This window comes from Phyllobates terribilis, unplaced genomic scaffold, assembly GCF_046119375.1.
Source record: "Phyllobates terribilis strain yellow unplaced genomic scaffold, ASM4611937v1 Scaffold_13__5_contigs__length_258822181, whole genome shotgun sequence".
Taxonomy (NCBI): domain Eukaryota; kingdom Metazoa; phylum Chordata; class Amphibia; order Anura; family Dendrobatidae; genus Phyllobates; species Phyllobates terribilis.
In genome coordinates, this window is record NW_027362773.1 from 253,431,228 (window position 1) to 253,453,313 (window position 22,086).

At 48.6% G+C, this 22,086-nt stretch overlaps 1 protein-coding gene across 1 annotated transcript in view; it reads left to right on the forward strand.

The window, feature by feature from the left end:
* Positions 1–22,086, forward strand: part of NRN1L (neuritin 1 like) — a 66,775-nt gene that overhangs the window by 31,967 nt on the left and 12,722 nt on the right. Inside the window, exon 2 of the mRNA XM_073659609.1 lies at positions 13,918–14,083. Coding sequence (XP_073515710.1) covers positions 13,918–14,083 — 166 coding nt within the window. The remainder of the gene's footprint in view (positions 1–13,917; positions 14,084–22,086) is intronic.

Genomic DNA, 22,086 nt, shown 5'->3' on the forward strand with positions numbered 1-22,086 from the left:
GTCAAGCTGCTAGTTTTGCTACCCCTCATGATGCTGGCCTTGCATCTGGTGCAAATGGCCTTATTGAGGTTATGTGCAGAGTCTTTAAAAAATAACCAGACTCGGCAAGACTTAACAGTTTTACTGGCAACTTCCGTTGTGTTGGCATTATGAGGAACGCTTTCCCGCCTTGTGTCTGCGGCCACCACGCTGCTTCTTCCTGCCTGTTGTGGTGCTATGCCTCTCTCCCTCTGTGTGCTGCTGTCCTCGCTCTGTATGTCCCCCTGCCAGGTTGGGTCAGTTACTATATCATCCACCACCTCGTCTTCCACTTCCTCATCCTGGTCCTCCTCCTGACTTTCTGGCAATTGTGTCTCATCATCATCATCATCATTCACATCTTGCTACAGTAATTGGACTTTCCCACCGTCGCCTTCGTGTGACCGTGGCTGCTCCAATATTTGGGCATTGCTACACGCGTTCTCCTCTTGACTCACTTGAAGCTTGCCGGGCGAGAGGCCCGAATCTACAAATGGAAAAGTGAACAGCTCTTCTGAGTGTCCAAGTGTGGGATCAGTTGTCTCTGGGCACTCAGCATGGTGGGAGGAAGGAGGATCAGGGTGAGGAATATGCGGCCCCGACTCATGACTACTGAGACTTGACCGTGTGGAAGACAGGGTGGTGGTGGCTAAGTGACTGGAAGCATTATCTGCTATCAAACCAATAACCTTTTGACACTGCTCTGTGTTCAATAGTGGTGTTCTGTGGTCCCCTAGTAATTGGGACAGGAAGGTTGAGCGACAAGATGTGGGTGTTTGTTGTGGCACAATTTCAGCTTGCCCACGGCCAAGTCCTCGGCCTCTGCATGCACGATTACGTCCACTTCCCCGTCCCTTGCCATGCACCTTGCCCATTTTCAATGGAGGACAATATTTTCCATGTTCACTAGAAATGGCTGATTTTAGAACGCAGTTATATGTGATACGTCTGACAGAGAACCACAATTTTAAATAGCAGGCCTGTAATTTGCTAATTCTATCCTTCACAGACACCTAGTATGAATAGCTTGACTGACACCCTGCAACGGAATAAAAATTCAAGAAATGTCTGATTTTGGAACACTCTTATAGGTGTTATGTCTGACAGAGAACCACGGTTTTAAATAGCGGGCCTGTTATTTGCTAATACTATCCTTCACAGACACCTAGTGTGAATTTCTCAACCGACACACTGCAACAGAATGGAAAAGGAGGCCAATATTTTCCCCGTTCAGTTTAAGATTCTGGATTTTTATCGCTGAAGTATGGAACAGATCTGACTTTATTCTACAGTGAGAACAAGCAAATGGAACAGAAATATGGTGTGCTCTGGATTCCTTTTTAAGCAAATAACCAAGTTTAAGATAAAAAAAAAATTCTTTGGCCCCTGATTTCTGGGGCTATGTCGACAAATATCTGTAAGAACAGCAGCATCAGGTACGTTCAATGGACCATCTTGAACTGTATGCACTGCAGTCTGCCACATACACTGCCTGCCTGCCCAATTCCTGCTATCACCACTGAATATATGCAGCTGGATTAGTTCTCAGAAGGACTGTTAGTTGAGATGGATATACACTGCTCAAAAAAATAAAGGGAACACTTAAACAACAGAATATAACTCCAAGTGGCTCAAACTTCTGTGAAATCAAACTGTCCACCTAGGAAGCAACACTGATTGACAATCAATTTCACATGCTGTTGTGCAAATGGAATAGACAATAGATGGAAATTATTGGCAATTATCAAGACAACCTCAGTAAAGGAGTGGTTCTGCAGGTGGGGACTACAGACCACATCTCAGTACCAATGCTTTCTGGCTGATGTTTTGGTCACTTTTGAATGTTGGTTGTGCTTTCACACTCGTGGTAGCATGAGACGGACTCTACAACCCACAGAAGTTGCTCAGGTAGTGCGGCTCATCCAGGATGGCACATCAATGCGAGCTGTGGCAAGAAGGTTTGCTGTGTCTGTCAGCATAGTGTCCAGAGGCTGGATGCGCTACCAGGAGACAGGCCAGTACACCAGGAAATGTGGAGGGGGCCGTAGGAGGGCAACAACCCAGCAGCAGGACCGCTACCTCCGCCTTTGTGCAAGGAGGAACAGGAGGAGCACTGCCAGAGCCCTGCAAAATGACCTCCAGCAGGCCACAAATGTGCATGTGTCTGCACAAACGGTTAGAAACCGACTCCATCAGGGTGGTATGAGGGCCCGACGTCCATAGATGGGGGTTGTGCTCACAGTCCAACACCGTACAGGGCGCTTGGCATTTGCCCCAAAACACCAGGATTGGCAAAGTTGCCACTGGCGCCTTGTGCTCTTCACAGATGAAAGCAGGTTCACACTGAGCACATGTGACAGAAGTGACAGAGCCTGGAGATGCCGTGGAGAGCGATCGGCTGCCTGCAACATCCTTCAGCATGACCGGTTTGGCAGTGGGTCAGTAATGGTGTGGGGTGGCATTTCTTTGGAGGGCCGCACAGCCCTCCATGTGCTCGGCAGAGGTAGCCTGACTGCCATTAGGTACCGAGATGAGATCCTCAGACCCTTTGTGAGACCATATGCCGGGGCGGTTGGCCCTGGGTTCCTCCTAATGCAGGACAATGCCAGACCTCATGTGGCTGGTGTGTGTCAGCAGTTCCTGCAAGATGAAGGCATTGATGCTATGGACTGACCCGCCCGTTCCCCAGACCTGAATCCGATTGAGCACATCTGGGACATCATGTCTCGCTCCATCCACCAACGTCACGTTGCATCACAGACTGTCCAGGAGTTGGCAGATGCTTTAGTCCAGGTCTGGGAGGAGATCCCACAGGAGACCATCTACAACCTCATCAGAAGCATGCCCAGGCATTGTAGGGAGAGGTCATACAGGTACGTGGAGGCCACACACAATACTGAGCCTCATTTTGACTTGTTTTAAGGACATTACATCAAAGTTGGATCAGCCTGTAGTGTGCTTTTCCACTTTAATTTTGGGGGAGACTCCAAATCCAGGCCTCCATTGGTTAATAAATTTGATTTCAATTGATGATTTTTGTGTGATTTTGTTGTCAGCACATTCAACTTTGTACAGAACAAAGTATTCAATGAGAATATTTCATTCATTCAGATCTAGGATGTGTTATTTGAGTGTTCCCTTTATTTTTTTGAGCAGTGTATATACCTGATGATGCTGTGCGGCCAGCCAATCACTGTAATGCCCACAACCAACATGGCTACGGCATTACAGTGCATGGCAGGCAATACCTGTATGTTCATTGGCTCTCTAAAGAGCGCCAAACATGCAGGGAGGGGACCCGAGTTCCCGCCCGAGCAACCCGAAATACTCGCCGAGCTCGTCGAGCACAGTGATGCTCGTGCGAGTATCGAGCAGTGGCGAGCACGTTTGCTCATTGTAACGGGTCCGGGAGGCGGAACCTCTGAGCTACTATACAAGGGGGCGGCCCTTGTAAGGGAGCGGGTGGCAGTCTCTGGGTGAACGGACAGGGAGTTACGGCAAGTGATCAGGGCAGTCTCTGGGTAAGGGGTAGGTACGACCTGTGATGGCAGAGCCTCCGGGTAGGCTAGCAGGCAGATGGTAGATGTGTGCTCCCAGGTGAGCAAGCGAAAGTCTCTGGAATAGCAGGTGGTCACGGCACGTGACGGCGGAACCTCCGGGCTGGCAGGCAGGTAGGTAACGGAGAAGCGCTCCCAGGTGAGCGGGCAAGAGTCTCTGGAATAGCTGGTGGTCACCGCACGTGACAACGGGACCTCCGGGCTGGCAAGCAGGCAGGTAACGGAGATGCGCTCCCAGGTGAGCGGGCAAGAGTCTCTGAGATAGCTGGTGGTCACAGCACGTGACAACGGAGCCTCCGGGCTGGCAAGCAGGCAGATAACGGAGAAGCGCTCCCAGGTGAGCGGGCAAGCTGGTCCATAGACAGACTGACCGGAGTAGTAAGGCAGACCGTCGGACCTCAGGCAAGCAGGCAGGTAGCTGATATGCGCTCCCAGGTGAGCGGGCAGGCTGGTCCTTTAGACAGACTGACAGGAGTAGTAAGGCAGACTGTCGGACCTCAGACTGGCAGACAGGTAACAAGTATTCAGGCAGGAATCAGGCAGGTAACTGGCAGGTAACTGGCAGGAAACTGGCCAGTAACTGGCAACGGGACCTGAGGGCTGAAGCACAGGTGAGACACAGGTGCAAACAACATTGCTCGGGCACCTCCATTTTGGAGGAGGTGCCTTATATATGATGAAGTCCTCCGGCCATTGGCCGGGGACTCTTTAGGGCGGCGCGCGCGGCCCCTTTAAGAGGAGGGGAGCGCGCGCGCGCGCGCCCTAAGCACAGGGGCCGGGAAGGAGCGCGCGCTGAGAGCAGAGCAGGAAGAGGACGCCGGGACGGAGCGCGCGCTGACAGCAGAGCGGGGGGAGGATGCCGGGCACGGAGCAGAGCGGTGAGGGGAGCAGCGTCCCTGCCTAGCAGAGGGCAGGGACGCCGGCACTACAGTACCCCCCCCTTTAGGCCCCCCCTTTTTTAGGCCAGACAGAAATTTAGCTAGGATGAGAGGGGCATGGATGTTCTCCCGGGGCTCCCACGTTCTCTCCTCAGGACCAAACCCCTTCCAATCTACCAGGAAAAAGGTCTTTCCTCTTACCCTTTTGGTGGCAAGAATGTTCTCTACCTCAAACTCGTCCTCAGCAGAAACCGGAGCAGGAGGTGTACCTGTAGACTTGGAAAAAGAGTTAAGCACCACAGGTTTGAGGAGAGACACATGGAAGGAGTTAGGGATCCGTAAGTTGGCCGGGAGTTTCAATTTATAGGCCACCGGGTTGATCTGACTGATGACCTCCAGTGGGCCGATGAACCGAGGCCCTAACTTATAGGAAGGGATCTTGAGCCGGACATATTTGGACGAGAGCCAGACTTTATCCCCAGGGCGGAATTGAGGAGGGTCCAGACGTTTTTTGTCAGCGTGTCTTTTCATACGCTCGGATGACAGAAGGAGTGCGGACCGGGTACTCTCCCATATGGAGGAAAATTTGTTAACAAGAGATTCCGCAGCCGGATTGTCCGCCGAGGTGGAGACGGGAAACGGGATCCGAGGATGCTGACCGTAGACTACAAAAAACGGGGATTTGGAGGAAGACTCGCTCTCGTGATTGTTGTACGAGAATTCGGCCCATGGCAGGAGATCCACCCAGTCAGAATGGTGGGCATTAACGAAGTGCCGAAGGTAACTGGTCAGGTTCTGATTGATCCGCTCCACTTGACCATTAGACTGTGGGTGGTAAGCGGAGGAGAAGTCCAGGGTGACGTCCAGCAATTTACAAGTGGCTCTCCAGAAACGGGAAGTGAACTGTACCCCACGATCCGACACGATGTGACGGGGCAGGCCATGAAGACGGAAGATGTGGCGGATAAAGTCTTTAGCCAGCTCGGGTGCAGACGGAAGACCTGGCAGTGGAATGAAGTGAGCCATCTTGGAGAAGCGGTCAGCGACCACCCAAATGACCGTACAACCGGCAGAGACGGGCAGATCAGTAATGAAGTCCATCGCTATATGCTGCCAGGGGGCAGCAGGTACTGGCAGAGGTAGGAGGCGGCCGGCCGGCAGGTGTCTCGGAACTTTGTTGCGGGCGCAGGACACACAGGCAGAAACAAAGTCTATTACATCCTTGTGCAGGTTAGGCCACCAGTAGTGCCGGGTAATAAGCTGGAGGGTCTTTTTCTGACCGGCGTGGCCAGCTAGTTTAGACGAATGACCCCAGTGTAGGATCTTCTCCCGATCAGGTACTGGTACGAACGTCTTACCAGGAGGAAGACGATTTAGACTCACGGGAGCCACCTGCATTACTCTGGCGGGATCGATGATATGTTTCGGATCCTCCTCGAGATCAGACACCAGAAAGGATCGAGACAAGGCGTCCGCCTTGACGTTTTTGTCAGCCGGGCGAAAATGAAGGACAAAATCAAAACGAGCAAAAAACAAGGACCACCGGGCTTGGCGCGGGTTAAGTCTCTGGGCATGCTGGAGGTAAGCCAAGTTCTTGTGGTCAGTGTAAATTATTACCGGGTGAAGAGCCCCCTCGAGCAGGTAACGCCACTCCTCCAATGCCAGTTTGATGGCCAATAACTCTCGGTCTCCTATGGAATAGTTGCGCTCAGAGGAGGAGAAGAGTTTAGAGAAGAAGCCACAAGTTACCATCCTCCCGGAAGATGATTTTTGAGTAAGTACCGCTCCGGCTCCAGAGGAGGAGGAGTCAACTTCCAGGAAGAACTGCTTGTTGCCATCTGGGCGATGCAGCACCGGGGCGGAAGAGAAGGCCTGTTTAAGGGAAAGAAAGGCCTCCTCTGCTTCGGGTGGCCACTCTTTGGGATTAGTACCTTTACGGGTGAGCGCAGAAATTGGGGCCGTCCGGGAAGAGAAGTGTGGTATGAAGAGGCGGTAGTAGTTGGCGAAGCCCAGGAATCGCTGAATGGCCTTCAACCCCTCCGGTCGGGGCCATTTCTCGATGGCAGACAGTTTCTCAGGATCCATTTGTAGGCCGGTCTGAGAGATAATGTAGCCCAGAAACGGAAGCGAGGTCTGCTCAAAGAGGCACTTCTCAAATTTAGCGTAGAGATGGTTCTGCCTTAGCCTGAGCAGGACCTGACGAACGTCCCTCCGGTGAGTCTGGAGATCCGGAGAGAAGACCAAGATGTCGTCCAGGTACACCACTACGCAGGAGTAGAGAAGGTCCCGGAAGATGTCATTGACCAACTCTTGAAAGACGGCAGGAGCGTTACAGAGACCAAAGGGCATTACCAGGTATTCATAGTGGCCGTCCCGGGTGTTGAATGCCGTCTTCCATTCATCCCCCTGACGAATACGAACCAGGTTGTACGCCCCACGAAGGTCCAGTTTGGTGAAGATCCTAGCCCCCCTCAGACGATCAAATAATTCTGGAATGAGCGGAAGGGGGTACTTATTCTTCACCGTGATCAGGTTTAGGCCTCTATAGTCTATACAGGGACGGAGAGAGCCGTCCTTCTATTTGACGAAAAAGAAGCCTGCTCCCGCCGGGGAGGTAGATTTCCGGATGAATCCTCTGGCCAGATTCTCCTCAATATATTCGGACATTGACCGGGTCTCAGCAGCGGATAAAGGATAGATACGCCCACGGGGAGGAGTAGTACCGGGTAGCAGATCGATGGGACAGTCGTATGGTCTATGTGGTGGTAATGTCTCTGCCTCCTTTTTATTAAAGACATCTGCATAAGACCAATAAGGAATCGGAAGTCCAGTTAAATTAGCTGGGGTAGGAGAGGGACGGACGGGATGGACGGGAACCAGGCAGGTTTTATGACAGTCTTGTCCCCAGCGAAGGACCTCTCCGGTTTGCCAGTCTAGCACGGGTGCATGTCTCTGGAGCCAGGGCAGACCTAGCAAGAGGGCGTGAGAGAGTCCAGGCAGAACATGAAAGGAGATACTTTCAGAATGCAGCATTCCCACCTGCAGGGTAATGGATTCGGTGATGAGTTGAATGGGGCGAGGTAAGAGGCCCCCATCCACGGCAGCGACAGACAAGGGTACAGCCAGAGGTTTGGTGGGGATGCGGTATTTCTCAACCAGGGACTGTGAAATAAGGTTCCCGGCTGCTCCAGAGTCAAGTTGGGCTAGTTCGAAATAACGGTTCTCCCCGTAGATGATCGAAACTGACAACAGCAGGGATGGAGAGGATTTATTCTTGTCTAGGTGGACCTCTCTGAGCGAACCTAGACACAGGCGTTTCCCGACCTCTCCGGGCAGGCACGGATCCGGTGCTCCTTACTGCCACAGTAGAAGCAGCTCCCCTCGGCACGGCGTGAGTCCTGACGGGTTTTGACCATCTTGGTCTGGTCGACCTGCATAGGCTCAGGAGAGTGTACCTGGGGAGAGATGGAGGGAATGACGGGTTTCTGGAAAGTAGGAGCTAAACGTGGAATCCTTCTCTCACGGGTGACCTCTTTGGCACGCTCCTGGAACCGTAGGTCAATCCGGGTGGCAAGGGTTATTAGATCATCGAGAGAGGTAGGAATGTCCCGACCGGCAAGTTCATCTTTAATACGGCCGGACAGACCCTCCCAGAAGACGGAAACCAGAGCGTCGTTATCCCAGGCCAGCTCCGAGGCAAGGGTACGGAACCGTATGGCATATTGGCCCACGGTGAGGCTTTCCTGACGGAGGCGTAGCAATGATGATGCGGATGAGGTCTTCCGTCCGGGTTCGTCGAAGACTTTCCGGAAAGCCGAGAGAAAAGCAGGCAAGTTGGACACCAGGGGGTCTCCTCTCTCCCATAGAGGATTTAGCCAGGCCAGGGCCTCCCCGGTGAGATGGGACATGATAAAGGCAATTTTGGCCAGGTCGGAATTAAACTGATGGGACAAAAGTTCAAAGTGCAGGGTGCACTGATTTATGAAGCCCCGAGCCTGGACGGAGTCGCCTCCGAAGCGAGGAGGTGCAGACAGCCGGGGACCGGGATAGGTTACCATGGTATTAGTGGGTAGCGGAGCTGCCGGGTTGCGAGTCATGGTACTGGCAGTGGCTGCAGGTGGTGCAGTCAGAGTGTCCAGGCGAGTATTGACATTCCGCAGGTGACCCAGGATGGACTCCTGTTGGGACCTTTGACGGGACAGTTCATGACACAGGTCCGTGAGCGAGGGAGCTTGGGTGCCACCGGGTTCCATGGCCCGAGCAAACTGTAACGGGTCCGGGAGGCGGAACCTCTGAGCTACTATACAAGGGGGCGGCCCTTGTAAGGGAGCGGGTGGCAGTCTCTGGGTGAACGGACAGGGAGTTACGGCAAGTGATCAGGGCAGTCTCTGGGTAAGGGGTAGGTACGACCTGTGATGGCAGAGCCTCCGGGTAGGCTAGCAGGCAGATGGTAGATGTGTGCTCCCAGGTGAGCAAGCGAGAGTCTCTGGAATAGCAGGTGGTCACGGCACGTGACGGCGGAACCTCCGGGCTGGCAGGCAGGTAGGTAACGGAGAAGCGCTCCCAGGTGAGCGGGCAAGAGTCTCTGGAATAGCTGGTGGTCACCGCACGTGACAACGGGACCTCCGGGCTGGCAAGCAGGCAGGTAACGGAGATGCGCTCCCAGGTGAGCGGGCAAGAGTCTCTGAGATAGCTGGTGGTCACAGCACGTGACAACGGAGCCTCCGGGCTGGCAAGCAGGCAGATAACGGAGAAGCGCTCCCAGGTGAGCGGGCAAGCTGGTCCATAGACAGACTGACCGGAGTAGTAAGGCAGACCGTCGGACCTCAGGCAAGCAGGCAGGTAGCTGATATGCGCTCCCAGGTGAGCGGGCAGGCTGGTCCTTTAGACAGACTGACAGGAGTAGTAAGGCAGACCGTCGGACCTCAGACTGGCAGACAGGTAACAAGTATTCAGGCAGGAATCAGGCAGGTAACTGGCAGGTAACTGGCAGGAAACTGGCAGGTAACTGGCAACGGGACCTGAGGGCTGAAGCACAGGTGAGACACAGGTGCAAACAACATTGCTCGGGCACCTCCATTTTGGAGGAGGTGCCTTATATATGATGAAGTCCTCCGGCCATTGGCCGGGGACTCTTTAGGGCGGCGCGCGCGGCCCCTTTAAGAGGAGGGGAGCGCGCGCGCGCGCGCCCTAAGCACAGGGGCCGGGAAGGAGCGCGCGCTGAGAGCAGAGCAGGAAGAGGACGCCGGGACGGAGCGCGCGCTGACAGCAGAGCGGGGGGAGGATGCCGGGCACGGAGCAGAGCGGTGAGGGGAGCAGCGTCCCTGCCTAGCAGAGGGCAGGGACGCCGGCACTACACTCATCACTACTCATCATCCTGAAGACCCATAATAACTGCATCCTCAAAAGGGATAAAACAAAAATGTCATGTATATATCATGGCTGAAAGTGTTGGCACTATTGAAATTGTTCCAGAAACTTACGTATTTCTCCTAGAAAAGTATTGAGAATGAAGTGATTAACCAGAGTCAGCATGGGTTTGTAACTAACAAGTCATGTCAGACTAACTTAATTTCCTTCTATGACAGAATCACTGACTGGGTGGATCAGGGAAATGCTGTAGATATAGTATATCTTGACTTCAGCAAAGCATTTGACAAAGTATCTCACACCATCCTTATTGAAAAAATGACCAAGTATGCAATGGACCAGGCAACTGTTAGGTGGATTCATAACTGGCTTAGTGATCGGACTCAAAGGGTGGTTGTAAATGGCTTCACATCCAGCTGGATGAATGTCTCAAGTGGGGTACCACAGGGCTCCGTCCTGGGACCTGTATTGTTCAACATCTTTATCAATGATTTAGATGAAGGAATTGAGGGTAAGCTGATTAAATTTGCTGATGACACAAAGCTAGGAGGGATAGCTAATACTAGAGAAGAGAGAGAGAGGATTCAAAAAGACCTAAATAAACTGGAGCAGTGGGCAGCAACCAACAGAATGGTTTTTAACAGGGAAAAATGCAAAGTACTACATCTGGGCAATAAAAATGAAAAAAGCATATACAGAATGGGAGGAATAGAGCTAAGCAACAGTACATGTGAAAAAGACTTAGGTATACTAATAGATCATAGACTGAACATGAGTCAACAGTGTGATGCAGCAGCAAAAAAGGCAAATACAATTCTGGGATGTATTAACAGAAGCATACAGTCTAGATCACGTGAAGTCATTATCGGTCTTTACTCCTCTTTGGTCAGACCTCATCTGGAATACTGTGTACAGTTTTGGGCACCACATTTTAAAAAAGACATAGACAAACTGGAGCAAGTTCAGAGAAGAGCGACCAGAATGGTGACTGGTCTGCAAACCATGTCCTATGAGGAACGGTTGCAGGATTTGGGAATGTTTAGCTTGCAAAAAAGAAGACTGAGAGGAGACTTAATAGCTGTCTACAAATATGTCAAGGGCTGTCACATTGTAGAAGGATCATCTTTATTCTCATTTGCACAAGGAAAGACTAGAAGCAATGGGATGAAACTAAATGGGAGGAGACACAGATTAGATATTAGAAAAAACTTTTTGACAGTTAGGGTGATTAATGAGTGGAACAGGCTGCCACGAGAGGTGGTGAGTTCCCCTTCAATGGACGTCTTCAAACAGAGGCTGGACAGACATCTGTCTGAGATGATTTAGTGAATCCTGCTTTGAGCAGGGGGTTGGACCAGATGACCCAGGAGGTCCCTTCCAACTCTACCATTCTATGATTCTATGATTCTATGATTGCAGTTATACATTTTGTTCAAAACATGTTTATTTCCTTTGTCTGTATTGGAACAATAAAAAAAAAAAGAGGAGGAAAAAATAGAGGCAAATTGTTCATAATTTCACACAAACCTCAAAAATGGGCCGGACAAAATTGTTGACACCTTCAACTTAATTGCACACCCTTTGGAATAAATAACTGGATTCAATCGCTTCCTATAACCATCAACAAGCTTATTACATCTCTCAACTGGAATTTGGGACCACTCTTCTTTTGCAAACTGCTCCAGGTCTCTCATATTTGAAGGCTGCCTTTTCCCAACAGCAATTTTAAGATCACTCTACAAGTGTTCAATGCAATTTAGATCCGGATTCATTGCTGGCCATTTCAGAACTTCACAGTGCTTTGTTTCTATCCATTCTTGGCGCTTCTTGAAGTATGTTTGGGGTCATTGTGTTTCTGGACCCATGACCTAAGACGCAAACCCAGCTTTCTGACACTGGCCACTATATTGCGACCCAAAATCCATTGGTAATCTTCAGATTTCATGATGCCTTGCACACAGTCAATGCACCCATTGCCAGAGGCAGCAAAGCAACCCCAAAACATATTTGAACCTCCACCATATTTCACTGCAGGTACTGTGTTCTTTTCTTTGTAGGCCTCTTTCCATTTTCGGTAAACAGTGGAATGATTTGCTTTACCAAAAACATTATTTTGGTCTCATCTGTCCACAAGATGCTTTCCCAGAAGGATTTTGGCTTACTCACTTACATTTTGGCAGTTTAGCTTTTTTATGTCTGTGTTAGCAGTGGGATCCTCCTGGGTCTCTTGCCATAGTGTTTCATTTCATTTAATCTCGGCAGATATTTGGCGCTGCACTGATGCACCCTGAGCCTGCAGGACAGCTTGAATTTCTTTGTAACTTGATTGGGGCTGCTTATCCACCATCCGGACTATCCTGTGTTGCATCCTTTCATCAATGTTTCTCTGCCATCCACGTCCGGGGAGAATAGCTACAGTACCATTGGTTGTAAACTTCTTGATTATGTTGCGCCGTGTGGACAAAGAAACATCAAGATCTCTGGAGATGTACTTGTAACCTTGAGATTGTTGATATTGTTCACCAATTTTGGTACTCAAGTCCTCAGACAGTTCTCTTCTTTTCTTTCTGTTCTCCATGCTTAGTGTGGCACACACAGACACACAATGCAAAGATTGAGTCAGCTTCTCCCCTTTTTATCTGGTTTCAGGTGTAATTTTCATATCGCCCACACATGTTACTTGCCACAGGTGAGTTTGAATGAGCATCACATGCTTGAAACAAAGTTGTTTACCCACAATTTTGGAAAGGTGTCAACAATTTTATAACAAAACATGTGTAATTGCAACTCTTCAAATTGTTTCAGAAAATGAAGTATTTCTCCCAACAGACTCCTAACAGATGCTCAATTTCTTTTAGCCTAAAATTAGGTACGTCTGGAGAAATTGTGCCATGGGAAGTTTATTTTTGTGCATTTTCAATAATAGACTTAAAATGTAAGGGTGTTTTTGCTTTATTTGTATTTCACAGTGTGACGACACAGCTTTTAATCTTAATTATCCAATTAATTAAGTAGGCCAGGAGAAATACACTATTATTTTATGTTCACTGTTGAATTCATGTGTTTCTTTCTTCTGGTGGAACAAAAAACATGGACCTTTGTCATAAGTCTGAATGTTGACTTCTCTTGTAGGTTGAGTTGAGAACTGTTAATTGATGAATAGCTGTTGTTTACATCTTATATTGGCTCCTACAGTTAATTGTACTGTTATCTTTGCACAGGGTCTGTGAACAATGAATGTTTGTTAAATATGTTGATTAACCATTGTGTGGGCACTGTGGCTTGTTGACTCGCAGAGCAGAGGAGTATAAGTTATGCAGATCGATTAAGTTCTCAAACAATGGAGAGTTAAATTCATCTCACCTCCCCTCTGACCTGTAGATAATGTCTTGAAGGACAGTTGTGAACTATAAAAGGGGATATGCCTCTGTATCAGGAGTTTTATTTTACAAAACCACAGACAGGAACACTCTAAGTGACAGCTCTACAGGACAGCATGGCTCCATCCAGAGGGATACACATCTGCTCCATTGACCATCACTGACCCTATAGAGATGTTTGAGAAAGCCAGGACCCTCCAGTCACCTGGTCCCATGGATTTGTTCTGAGACACCAGGTTGGGACCATTCGGTCCCCTGGAACCAATGGATACATTTGAAGAAGCCAGGGTGGGACCCTGGGGTCTCCTGGCCACGTACCGCAATGGAGTGTCAGCTTCCTAAGCTTGCCGCTACCTCCATTCTGTGGATGTCCACCCAAAGCGGGGTGCCACTAGTTTAGGTAGCTGGCCCTGGAAGTCCCAAAGTCACAGCTGTTCTATTTCCGGCGGGCCTGCGGAAGGGTGAGACTGTGTAATTTTGTACCATCTTGGGTATTTGCTGGGAAGGTTCTATATGTTTAATGGCTGTTTGGTGGTTCAATAAAATATTGCCACATTGTTTTACCGTCACCCTGTGTTGTCTGAGTAGTTTTATGCCCATGGAAAACCTCGGGTCTTCACACACAGCAATAATGCAGCACTTTATAATAAAATAGAAAGTAAATACACACAGAAAATTGATGTAATTATCAATATGTTTCTCTCTTTGTTTCAGCTCTTCTACATATTCCAGTGAGAGCAACAAGCAGAAAATGTGACACAATTTATAAAGGATTTGCTGACTGTCTAATCAGCTTGGGAGATAGTATGGCTCAAAATGTCCAGCAGTTCAAAGTCAATGAAGACCTCGATGACGCAGAAGAGCTCGACTCCATATGCAAGTAAGTTTAATACACTGAACAAAATCAGAAAATACATTATGTAGTATGTGTTCATAGATTTCCTTAAAGAGACTCTGTCAGCACAAAATGACCATTCAAACCAAGTACAGGTGCTCTTTGTAACCTTGGCGCAGGAAAACATTTAAATGCACCTTCTCCCCTACTTGTTTTCCAGCTATCTCCACCCTTGTCTGGCTCTATAAAGCCATTGCTGTCAATCAAAGACGAGAGGGATGGAGATAGAAGGAAAATAAGCAGGTTGGAAAGTGCACTGAACTGTTTGGCCATGCCATGGTACAGTCATTTACTTGGTTTGAACTGTAATTCTGTGCTAAAAGACTCCCTTTAAATAACCTGTTGGCTTCATTTTTCCTTGCCAAACAAAAGTTACAGCTGTATAGGTTAGGTGCCACAATTCCAGTGATGCCTCTCTGGTTGTCTGGATCTGTTGCGTCATTGTTGAGAAATCTGTGCTTTCTCTTTATTCAAATTTTGCTGCAAGTGCACCCTTGAATATCAGTGCACTTGCAGTTTACATCTCCTCTGCTTATCTCTGTCCATTGTCACCCTCTGCTGACAGGCTCTGCTATGTGATGCGATTTTGCAACATGAAACAGACATCTCTGCTACATTCAGTTCCACACTCTACTTTTGATTGCATATGTAGTGCAGTGTATTATACACTGCTCAAAAAAAAAAGGGAACACTCAAATAACACATCCTAGATCTGAATGAATGAAATATTCTCATTGAAAACTTTGTTCTGTACAAAGTTGAATGTGCTGACAACAAAATCACACAAAAATCGTCAATGGAAATCAAATTTATTAACCAATGGAGGCCTGGATTTGGAGTCACCCCCAAAATTAAAGTGGAAAAACACACTACAGGCTGATCCAACTTTTATGTAATGTCTAGTGTTGAGCGAGCATGCTCGACACTGCTCGGTACTCGCCCGAGCATCACACTACTCGGGATGTTCGGCGAGCACCGAGCATTTCCGGGTTACTCGGGCGGGAGCTCGGGTCTCCGCCCTGCATGTTTGGCGCTCTTTACAGAGCCAATGAACATGCGGGGATTGCCAGCCAGTCACTGTAATGCCGCAGCCATGTTGTTTGTGGGCATTACAGTGATTGGCTGGCCGCACAGCGTCACCTCGAGTATTTAAAACCGGGCGCAGCCATCTTGGACACAGTCGCTCCGGATCAGACAGTGTAGGGACAGCGCTGCTGATTTAGGGAACGATATACCCTGCAAAATAGTTAGTGTAGAGTCTGTAAAGGCTGCCAGATCAAACAAACAGTCCTTCTCAGGACTAATATCCATGCCAGATATCAGGCAGGCAGGTGGGCTGTATAGGAGACGCAGTGGTTATACGAGCAAACGCTGCATTACAGTCCTGTGTGCTCCTGTTGCGGAAATTACTGGACTTAGCTCCAGGTTTCGGGGTCCAGGAAAAATCCTTTTTTTTCATCTAAATCCTCTTTTTTTTTCCTCTTTCACACTGTACAAATACCCGTCTTATTAACCTTTTGGTGTCCCCCCCCCCAAAAATAAAGTGTGTCTCTGATTTTTCAGACAGAAATATATCTGTTGAAAATAGTCTGGTGTAGGCTAAAGAAATAGAAGTGTGGTTTTGCAGTTCCACAGTTCAAACCTCTGTATTATCCAGTTTTTGGCCATATTTATCTAAAAAAAACAGTTTGAGTGTGTCACTCACTGTTCAGCCACAAATATATATATTTAAAAAAGTCTGGTATACACCAGTAAATTATAACTGTGGTTTTGCTGTTCCACGGTAAAAAATCTCTATTATCCTGCTTTTGGCATTTTTTGCCGTAAAAAAAAAACTAATAGAGTCTCCCTGATTTTTCAGACACAAATATATCTGTTGAAAATAGTCTGGTGTAGGCCCGAGAAATAGAAGTGTGGTTTTGCAGTTCCACGTGTCAAATCTCTGTATTATCCTGCTTTTGCCATTTTTTGCCATAAAGAAAAACAGTAGTAGTGTCTCCTGATTGCTCAGACACAAATATATCTGTTGAAAATAGTCTGGTATACACCAGTAAATTATAACTGTGGTTTTGCTGTTCCACGGTAAAAAATCTCTATTATCCTGCTTTTGGCATTTTTTGCCATAAAAAAGAAATAATAGTGTCTCCTGATTGTTCAGACACAAATATATCTGTTGAAAATAGTCTGGTATACACCAGTAAATTATAACTGTGGTTTTGCTGTTCCACGGTAAAATATCTCTATTATCCTGCTTTTGGCATTTTTTGCCGTAAAAAAAAAACTAATAGTGTCTCCCTGATTTTTCAGACACAAATATATCTGTTGAAAATAGTCTGGTGTAGGCCCGAGAAATACAAGTGTGGTTTTGCAGTTCCACGGGTTAAATCTCTGTATTATCCACTTTTGGGCCATTTTTACCTAAAAAAAACAGTTTGAGTGTGTCGCTCACTGTTCAGCCGCAAATATATCTATTTAAAATTTTCTGGTATACCCCAGTAAACAATAACTGTGGTTTTGCCATTCTCTATTATTCAGCTTTTGGTATTTTTTCCGTAAAGAAAAATAGTAATAGTTTCTCCCTGATTGTTCAGATTGTTTAAAAGAGTCGGGTGTAGGCCAGAGAAATAGAACTGTGGTTTTCCTCTTCCACGGTTCTAATCTACTTTTTATTACCCTTTTTCCATTGATAGTGCGAGTGTAAGCTATTTTACTTCCTTTACAATGGGCAAGGCGCGTGGCAAGGGACGTGGAAGTGGATGTTCTGGTGATGGTGCGTGCAGAGGACGGGGCCGTGGCCAAGGTGAAAATGTGCCACAACCAACGGCCACATCTTCTCGCTCCCACTTCTTGACCGAATTACTAGGGAAGCACAGAACAACACCAGTATTGCGAACTGATCAGTGTGAACAGGTTATTAATTGGATAGCAGATAATACTTCCAGTTACCTGGGCACCACCACCTCCGGTCTGTCTTCCACATTGTCAACTCTTAGTAGCCGTGAGTCTCGACCGCATACTCCTCCTCACCCTGATGCTCCTTCCTCCCACCATGCCGAGTGTCGTCAGACAGCAACTGATCCCACACTTGGACACTCTGAAGAGCTGTTCACTGGTCCATTTCCAGATTTGTGCCCCTCGCGTGCTCCGCTTGAAGTGGTGGAAGAGGAGATCCCATGTAGCGATGCCCAAATATTTGAACAGCCACGGCCACAGGAAGTCGACGCTGGCAATTTGTCACAAGAGGTGGACGATGACGAGACACAATTGCCAGGAAGTGAGGAGGAGGATTGTGGTGCGGAAGTGGAAGAGGAGGAGGTGGTAGATGATCTAGTAACTGACCCAACGTGGCAGGAGGACATGCAGAGCGAGGCCAGCAGCAGCACACAGGGTGAGGGAGGCAGAGTACCCCAAGAGGCAGAAAAAAGCAGTGTGGTGGCCGCACACAGAAGGCGGGCAACAGTTCCCCGTAACACCAACACGAGGGACGTTGCCAGTGCAACCTGTAGGTCTTCCAGAGTCTGGAATTTTTTTAAAGACTCTTCTGATAACTCCAAAAAGGCCATTTGTACCACCTGCCATGCCAGCATCAGCAGGGGTGACAAAACTACAAGCCTGACCACCACCAGCATGATCAGGCACATGGCAGCAAAGCACCCGACTTTGTGGGGCGAACCCCAGGGTCCACGACCAGTGTCAGCGGGTGTCACCACTACTTCTTCCACTGTTGTGCATGTAACAGAACCACCTGTTGTGTGTGCAAGGCAATCCCCTGTCCATACTGCATGCAAAGATACCTCTCCTCTCAGTCTTCACTTGTTATGGCAGTTTCTCACGAAACAGCATCAACGTCCACGTCCACGTCCCGCCGCAGCGTTCAATTGTCCATATCCCAGACCTTTGAACGAAAGCGAAAATTCGCAGCTAACGCCCCACAGGCCACAGTCCTAAATTCGCACATTTCACGACTGCTTGCGTTGGAAATGCTGCCTTTTAGGCTGGTGGAGACGGAATCCTTCCGCAACCTTATGACGGTGGCCGTCCCTCGGTACTCGGTCCCCAGCCGACACTATTTTGCCCGGTGTGCCATCCCCGCACTACACAAGCACGTGTCCCAAAACATCTGCCATGCCCTCAACAACGCAGTTACTGGGAGAGTCCACCTGACAACGGACACGTGGACAAGTGCTTGTGGCCAGGGACGGTACATCTCCCTGACGTCACACTGGGTAAACATAGTGGAAGCCGGGACCCAGTCGGACCTTGGGACGGAACACATCCTCCCCACACCGAGGATTGCGGGCCCTATGTCAGTCAGAGTTGCCCCCACAGTGTACAGCTCCTGCAGATCCTCCTCCTCCTCCTCATGTTCAGCCTCCATCTCAGATATCACCACATCAGTTACAAGCTGGAAGCACTGCAGTACTGCCTCCGCCAAGCGGCAACAGGCTGTGCTGAAACTCATAAGCTTAGGTGAGAAACTTCACACTGCTTGTGAGTTGTGGACAGCTGTGAAAGAGCAGGCAGATCTGTGGCTGACACCGCTGAACCTACATCCAGGCATGGTCGTGTGTGACAATGGCCGTAACCTGGTGGCGGATCTGAGACGAGGCGAGATCACACACGTACCATGCCTGGCTCATGTGCTTAACCTCGTGGTTCAGCGGTTTCTTAAATCGTACCCCAAGTTGCCAGATCTGCTCATCAAAGTACGCCGCCTGTCAGCTCATTTTCGCAAGTCAGCTACAGCTTCCGCCGCCCTTGCTGTGTTGCAGCAGCGTTTGCAGCTTCCGTCACACCGACTGGTGTGTAATGTCCCCACATGTTGGAACTCTACCCTCCACATCTTGCAAAGGATTTGTGAGCGGAAGAGAGCAGTCGTGGAGTACCAGCTGCAACAAGGCCGTCGATATTCAGGTCTGACTGCACACATAAGACCTCAGGAGTGCACCTGGATGTCTGACATATGTACCATCTTGACAAACTTTGAGGAGTCCACCAAGATGGTGAGTGGCGATGACGCCATCATTAGCGTCAGCATTCCACTTGTCTGTCTTTTGCAACGCTCTCTGCAGAGAATTAAAGAGGAGGCATTGCAGCCAGAGTATGATGAGATGGATGAAGAAGTCGTAGCGCTCGATTACACACAGCCCAGCCTCATCTCATCCCAACGTGCATTGGGGGACAATGAGGGAGAAGAGGAGGAGGAGGAAGAAGAACAGGAGCTTGTATCATGCGCTATAGACGGTAGTACCTGTACAACTGTCATACCGTCGGTTCAGCGTGGGTGGCCTGAGGACAGGGGGGGGGGAGGAGGAGGAGGAGGAGAGCATGGTCAGTCGTCATCTTGGTGAGGACAAGGAAGTCTTGCCCGTTACCTGTCTGGCACGCATGGCTGACTTTATGTTACGCTGCCTTAACCGTGACCCTCGTGTTGTCAAAATGTTGGGTGACAGTCATTACTGGTTGGTGACACTTTTAGACCCCCGCTACAAGGAGAACTTTCACTCTCTTATTCCTGAGGTGGAGAGGTCTACAAAAATGGGGCAGTACCAGAAGGCCCTTGCTGCAGAACTGTTAAAAAAATTCCCATCTGAACACGCTAGCGGCAGAGGTCATAGTTCGTTGACCAACCAAGGCGTACAAGCGAGAGAGAGGCAACTCCAATCCAGCAGAGGCAGGGGAACACTGTCAACGTTCTGGGACAGTTTTCTCAGACCCTCCCTTCGGACAGACCCTGAGGCGCGGGGTACTCTCACAAGGAGTGGAAAGTTTCAAAAGATGGTGAGGGAGTACCTTGCCGACCATACCAGCGTCCTCCGTGATTCCTCTGTGCCTTTTAATTATTAGGTATCCAAGCTGGACACTTGGAATGAACTCGCTCTGTACGCCTTGGAGGTCCTGGCCTGCCCTGCCGCTAGCGTGTTATCAGAGCGTGTTTTTAGTGCCACTGGGGTAATTATAACTGATAAGCGCACTCGCCTGTCAACTGACAATGCTGACAAGCTGACCCTTATCAAAATGAACAAGGGCTGGATTGGGCCAGACTTCTCATCACCACCAAATGGCAGCAGAGTAACATAAAGTCAAATCCACTGTGTTATTTCGGGAGGTGTATTCAGATGCACCGCTTCACACCCACACATGGGTATACGCTTCCTCATTTCGGCTGTTTTATGTTCTTCTCCTTATCCTCAGCCTCCACCACCACTATACCACCAGGGTGACCGTGGTCCATGTTGCCATTATTGAAACTTCCTCCGTCCTTATTTTTGTCAGCTTTTGCTTGGAAGGCATAAGCAAAGACTGTGGGAGACCCACTCCCCAATAATGGAAATAATATTTTTAAGATGCTGTACTGTATGGCTCTTGGAAAGGGCATTAAAAGCGTCTTGTTAAGCTACTGCGACCTCCACCACTTTTCCGAGGGGCATTCAAACCGTCTTGTTAAGCTACTGCGACCTCCACCACTTTTCCAAGGGGCATTAAAAGCGTCTTGTTAAACCACTCTGAACTCCACAGCTCTTCCAAGGGGCATTGAAATGTTGTTTTTAATTAACTATAACCTCCACGACTCTTCGAACGGGCATTGCATTTCCTCCTAATTTTTGGCAGCTTTTGCTTGGAAGGCATAAGCAAAGACTATGGGAGACACACTCCCCTATAATGGGAATAATGTTTGTAATATGCTGTACTGCATGGCTCTTGTAAGGGGCATTTCAAGTTCCTCCGTCCTAATTTTTGGCAGCTTTTGCTTGGAAGGCATAAGAAAATACTATGGGAGACCCACTCCCCAATAATGGGAATAATGTTTGTAATATGCTGTACTGCATGGCTCTTGTAAGGGGCATTGCAAGTTCCTCCTTCCTAATTTTTGGCAGCTTTTGCTTGGAAGGCATAAGCAAAGACTATGGGAGACACACTCCCCAATAATGGGAATAATGTTTGTAATATGCTGTACTGCATGGCTCTTGTAAGGGGCATTGCAAGTTCCTCCGTCCTAATTTTTGGCAGCTTTTGCTTGGAAGGCATAAGCAAAGACTATGGGAGACACACTCCCCAATAATGGGAATAATGTTTTTAAGATGCTGTACTGTATGGCTCTTGTAAGGGGCATTAAAACCGTCTTGTTAAGCTACTGTGACCTCCACCACTTTTCCGAGGGGCATTAAAACCGTCTTGTTAAGCAACTGGGACCTCCACGTCTTTTCCGAGATGCATTAAAACAGTCTTGTTAAGCTACTGTGACCTTCACGTTTCTTCAAAGGGGCATTAAAAGCGTCTTCTTAAGCCACTCTGAACTCCACAGCTCTTCCAAGGGGCATTGAAATGTTGTTTTTAATTACCTCTAATCTCCACGACTCTTCCAACGGGCATTGCATTTCCTCCTAATTTTAGTCAGCTTTTGCTTTTCAATGCAAAGGCGAAAACTAAGGGAGACCCACTCCCCAATAATGGGTAGAAGGTTTTTAATACGCTGTAATCCACGTCTGTTACAAGGGGCATTGCAGTTCCTCATAATTTTTGGAAAGCCTTCCATTCACTGCTTAGGCCAACAGTGTACAGGAGACCCAGTTGCTATAAATGGAAAAAACAATTTAGTTAAGGCCCTCTGACCTCCATGTCATTTCCAAGGGGCATTGGAGTGCCTCAAAATTTTTGGTAGGCATTGCACTCACTGTATGCCCTATAACTTTGTAGCCGAACCGCTCCTTTTGTTACAGAAACATATCCTACAAGACATGTGTGGTTGACTGGCCTGATATTGATGTGAATGGTCCCTGTTCCTCCTGCTCTTTCTCCTTTGCCACAACCTCATCCATCATTTATCACCTGAAGCTTTGTTTTAACGGGAGTCATAGAACTGGGATAGTAGCAGGAAAACATCCAGCAATCCTCGGAGGAGGTAGGATATGCGCCAAAATGCTGACCACCTCAGGCCTAGCCGCTACTACATACATGCGCTTGCATTCCAAGAAAGCAAAGCAGAT